This window comes from Otolemur garnettii, unplaced genomic scaffold, assembly GCF_000181295.1.
Source record: "Otolemur garnettii isolate 467f Iridium unplaced genomic scaffold, OtoGar3 scaffold00073, whole genome shotgun sequence".
Taxonomy (NCBI): Eukaryota; Metazoa; Chordata; class Mammalia; order Primates; family Galagidae; genus Otolemur; species Otolemur garnettii.
Window position 1 is genome coordinate 175,364 of NW_003852468.1, and position 5,319 is coordinate 180,682.

Here is a 5,319-nt window from a genome sequence, read left to right on the forward strand (position 1 = left end):
AAAAAAAAAAAAAAAAAAAAAAAAAGAAAGAAAGAAAGAAAAAGAAAAAGAAAGATAATAAAAGGAAGAACTACAAGTGTGGGCAGTATGTCCCTGCTCAACCTGGAGTGGCTGGCTCACTCCATTAGGAGGGTTTTTCAAGTTGGTCCTTCCTCTAGGCAAGCTGCACGGTGCAGAATCTGACCGATCCCTTCAGGCCCCCTGTACATCCAGAGGAGCTTCAGCACACAAACAGACTGGTACAAGTAATAGGGGGTGTCTGGAATGGGAATGCAAGTAGAGTTGGGTACCCTGGGATAGGACAGTGGGAGCTGGAGGGAGTAAGAGGGGGATCCTACCATCCCAGGTTCCTGATCTGTCTATCTCTTCTGGTAGAATGGAAGCAATACTCGGTGTCAGGTGGTGACCTGCCACCTTGGGCAGCTGGCCAAGGGGACTGAGGCTTCTGTTGGACTACTGCGGCTAGTTCACAATGAATTTTTCCGAAAGGTAAATCTTTCTTTTTCTACTATCCTCCCCTTCAGTTCCTATCTGGGATTGTAGCATAGGATTTGCAGGTAGACAGAGCCATATTCAAGTTTTGCTTTTGTGTCTTATTATCTTTAATGGTGAGCAAGTTACTTCATCACTCTAAGCTTCTTTTTCCTGATCTCTAAAATAATGGCGATATATTCTGGGTGGTGGAAGATCTGCTGAAGTGGGTGGATCACTTGAGCTTAGGAGTTCAAGACCAGCCTAAGCAAGAGTGAGACACCATCTCTAAAACATAGCTGGTGTGGTGGTGGATGCTTGTAGTCCCAGCTAACTTGGGAGGCTGAGGTACAAGGATTGCTTGAGTCCAAGAGTTTGAGATTGCTGTGAGCTATGATACTACAGCACTCTACTGAGATCAACAAAGTAAGACCCTGTCTTAAAGAAAAATAAGTAAATAAATGAGGACAATAATACCTATTTTATGGGGTTGTTGGAAAGAATAAATGAATAATGAGCTAATATATGGTCAATACTCAATAAAATCTAGTTATTGTCCTTGTATTTTCTTCCATTTATCATTCCTTGGTGCTATATCAATGACTAATCATCATTTACAGGATTCCTCAGTTTAATCAGCTAATAATCCATTGACTGGTCTATAAAAGGCCATATATTAAGTTAGTACCAAGGGGAATATCCCCAACATTTAGCCCCATGCCTAAGTCATTGTAAGTGCTTAGTGCATTTTGGTTAAATGAATAATTGATATTATATGCAGGATTTGTATTAGAAAGTAATGGGAAGTAAGAGTATGTTGGGAGGGATCTAGATTATGAAAGATCTCTGAAGCTAGGGAAATAAAATTGAACTTAATAGACAGGGAGCCAGGATCAGTGTGAGTTCCTGAGCAGAGAAATTACATCTTAATCATAAGGGTAGGGGGGAAGTGGCAGCTCATGCCTGTAATCCTAGCACTCTGGGAAGCTGAGCTGGGTGAATTACTTGAGTTCAGGAGGTTGAAACCAGCCTGAGCAAGAGAAAAACCCATGTCTTTATTAAAAAATAGAAAAACTAGCCAGGAGTTGTGAAGGTACCTGTAGTCCCAGTTACTTGGGAGGCTGAGACAAGAGCACAGCTTGAGCCCAAGAGACTAAGGTTGCTGAGAGCTATGATGACTCCATGGCACTCTATCCAGGATGACAGAGTGAGACTGTCTTAAAACAAACAAACAAAAAATTACAAGGGCTAATTAGGACTAGGGGTTGATACTGTGCTTCCCCAGGTATCATCTACTTTCAATAACACAAGATCCCTGGAATGTAGGCATTTGTTTTTGGAAAGATAAATCTGACAAACCACCTTTCTCCAAGTCTGGTTCTCTTTATCCTTCTTGGGTATCTTTCTTTCATTCATTTATTCATTCTTTCAACAGAGATTTATTGAGAAACCACCATATACTTGGTACTGTGTTAGGCATTAGGCACTAGGGTTCAGAAGACACAGCCCTTAACCTCGAGGATCTTATAGTTCAGTGGTAAAAGAGAAGTAAACACCAGGATTGGTGGGGGTTAGGAGGAAACAATGCCCTAATTCCCAGTGGGGATGACATCTAAACTTTAACCTAAGGGAAGAGAAGAGGCTAAGGAAAGGGGAGTAGAATGCACTTCAGGTACAGCAAACAACATATATAAAGGACAAGAAGCTTTCTAGCTATTATCTTTTGTCTCATTTCCCATTGGTCATCAACATTTTCTTCTGGTCTTAATTGCCTGGGAAGTTGTGCCTTTCAGCTTTAACTTGGTTCTTGGGGTTCCAAAGACCCTCACTACCTGATGAAGGCTCACTTTAAATTTCTTCCTCTTCACTTGTTCAACAGGCCAAGTTCAAGTCTCTGACAGTGGTCAGCACCTTTGAGTTGGGAACCGAGGAGGGCAGTGTTCTACAGCTGACTGAAGCCTCCCGTTGGAGTGAGGTGGGGATGGAGACTGCGTTTGAAAGCTGTGAAAATAACGATGATGGGAATGGGTGATGGGGGATCTTTCAGAATAAAGGCATCTCCATTAAGCCGTAGTCAGTGAGTCAGAAGTGAAAATCAGGATGTTAGAGTCCTACTGCCTCCATTCCTGGCTCAGTTTCTTTCCTTTGTGTAGAAAGACTTTATTTATTCTATTTGGGGGCCATCTTTGCTAGAATGTTGGGCAAGGCTATCTGGGATAAAGGGTATAGCAAAAAACAAAACAAAACAAAACAAAACAAACAAACAAAAAACCAAAAAACCCTCTTTTCCTCATATAGAGTCTCCTGGAGGTGATTCAGACTCACCCTATCCTTATCTCCCTTTGGATCCTCATTGGCAGTGTCCTGGGAGGGCTCCTCCTGCTTGCTCTCCTGGTCTTCTGCCTGTGGAAGGTAAGCCCTGCTTTAGTTGGGAATGTGGAGCATGGTACCCACAAGTTGAAGGATGATAGTAGGGAGAATGGGATTTGTGCAGGCTATGTGTGTCATGTCTGTATCTTCTTCACTATAATCCAGATGTTGGTGAAATTAAAGTAAGCCAAATAAAATAATAAATGTGAATCTCATTTTTGGAAGCAGAACAAAAGTAAAGACCTCAGATAAGTTTGAGGGCTATTGGCAAGGTCCCCATTCAAGGCATTTGGCAATGATTCTTATTTCTTCCTCTACAGCTTGGCTTCTTTGCCCGTAAGAAAATCCCTGAGGAAGAAAAACAAGAACAGAAGTTGGAGCAATGAATATAGAATAAGGCTCTAGAAAGGCCTCCCTGGCAGCTTCTTCAAGAGACTTGCATATGAGCAGAGATTTGGGGGCTCATATGGGACAAGAATAAGCCTCTGGACTATCTCTCCAGACCAGCAGCCTGACAACTTTTGAGTCACAAGGATGCTGCTGGCAAGAGATGAGGCTTTACCTCAGACAAGAAGGGTTGGCATCAAAACCAGCAACACTCCCATCCTGTGGTCCCCTCCTCCTCAGGATCCTGGTTCCATAGCCAACTTTGTGATCTTTGTTTGGGCCCATTTTTCCTCATCCCCAGGAATTTAGGTGTTGGTTTTTTTTTTTTTTTTTTGTCTACATCTCTGATTTCTTTCAGATTCTCTCTTTGTCCTCCCTCACAATTTGGAATTATCTTCCTCCATTCTCCCACCCGTTCACCTTCCTGCCTGCTCCCACACCACAGGAGGGAGCCGAGGTTGGCTTGAGAGAAAGAAGTAAAGTCAACATCTGCTGCTTTCCTGTGGAGTCTGGTGATTCATAGAGCCGGATGGAGAGAGTCAACAGGAAAAAAGGAGGGAGGAGGAAAAGCCACAAGAGACATTTTGTACAATTCCAAGGAACAGAGAACCCTTTAGACAGGCAACTGCCATCCCCCCTGAAACCTGAGACTGTGGTGCACTCGGCCGCCCTCAGGTGCTGGTAAAATGGAGCTGCCCCCAGGCTTGCTGGCCATGGGCTGGCCTGCTTAGTTACAACCGTCCCTGGGAGAAAAGCCAGGCCTGGTGCCTGATTTTCTGGAGCCAGGGGCCCCCAGGTGGCCAGAACTGGAATAGCAGAGAAGACTGGGTTCTCTGGACGATGTTTTCTCTGCTTCTCTCAGGTCTATTTCCTCTTGAGCCTTCCTTGGGGCTCCTTATAGAAAGCAGAAGGAAGAGGGTTGCTGCCTGCTGGTAGGAACTCCTTTCACCTTACAAGCTTTGGGAAGCAGCAGCCCCATGGGATCTGACCAAGTGGGGGTCTGCATTAACACACCAAAGCCGTGGGTATGAGGTACAGCACAAATAGCTCCTAGGAAAATGTTTCTGGGGCAACCCTAGTCATATTTTGTTTTCTCCGGTGAAATCAGTTTGCCAGTCCTTTCTTGATGTTAACTGGAAATTCCCAAGTTAATTTCCACCTCTGACCCCCACCATTCCGTGCTTTCATATTTTGGTCCTTGCCAGTAAAGGTAATTGGATTCTCATAAACAACTGGGTAACTGATACTTTTATGTAATACAGATTTTTGGATACTGAAGTCAGTTATTGGTCTCCAGAGTGCAACTCTGATAGCCATTTGAAGAATCAACACCCATTCTTATCTGAGAAGAGAGAAGACATGATTGGATAGTTGACCAGCAACCACAGAACCTGTCCTTCCAGGCTGCTCCTGAGGCCTGACCACAATGTTTATTTTGGCATGTCTCTGCAGAGGTCTACCATCATGAGCATTGTCTCTAGCGGGGTGAACAGTATATCAGATGGTTAAAACAAATAAAGTTCAGCGTTAAATGACTTCTGGCTCTATTAGTTTCTAAGGATATAGGCTGCTTATTAATGGCAAGAGGTGGATTCTTGCTTGGCCTGAGAACTTACAGAGTGGATTCTCTGAAAGGCAAAGTTATGAAGTGTTTCAAGTGTTTTCTGTGGCTTTCCCACTGGTGATGTGCTCCAGCCTCCTGCAATTCTTACCTATTTAATTAACTATAGAGCCTAAAGTGTGTAGGTTTGAGGAGCACATAGGCCTGGATTGAAATCCCAGGTCTTCCATTTATTAGCTATGTGACCTTGAGCAGTAAGTCATAACTTTCCTGTGGCTCAGATAACACTAAGAGGCTATGTAGTCGAGTGGTTAACAACGAAGACAAAAATCAATAAACTTCTCTTCCCTTCTCCTAACTACAAAAAAAGTGAAGACAGACTTGTGTTTAAATTCAGGCTATGCCATTTATTTATTTTTACTTTTTTTGAGACAGAGTCTCAAGCTGTCACCCTGGGTAGAATGCTGTGGTGTCACAGCAACCTCAAACTCTTGGGCTTAAGCGATTCTTTTGCCTTAGTCTCCCAAGCA

The 5,319-nt window shown here is 43.4% G+C and overlaps 1 protein-coding gene across 3 annotated transcripts in view; it reads left to right on the top strand.

Annotated features, from left to right (window-relative positions):
- The window catches only part of ITGA10 (integrin subunit alpha 10), a 16,502-nt gene extending 11,739 nt beyond the window's left edge, over positions 1-4,763 (top strand). For all 3 annotated transcript variants that reach the window (XM_003793777.1, XM_012807657.1, XM_012807656.1), the window contains 5 exons: positions 159-239; positions 376-489; positions 2,351-2,446; positions 2,770-2,883; positions 3,162-4,763. In XM_003793777.1, the coding sequence (XP_003793825.1) occupies positions 159-239; positions 376-489; positions 2,351-2,446; positions 2,770-2,883; positions 3,162-3,227 (471 nt within the window). In that variant the 3' untranslated portion in view covers positions 3,228-4,763. The remainder of the gene's footprint in view (positions 1-158; positions 240-375; positions 490-2,350; positions 2,447-2,769; positions 2,884-3,161) is intronic.
- Positions 4,764-5,319: the final 556 nt, after the last annotated feature.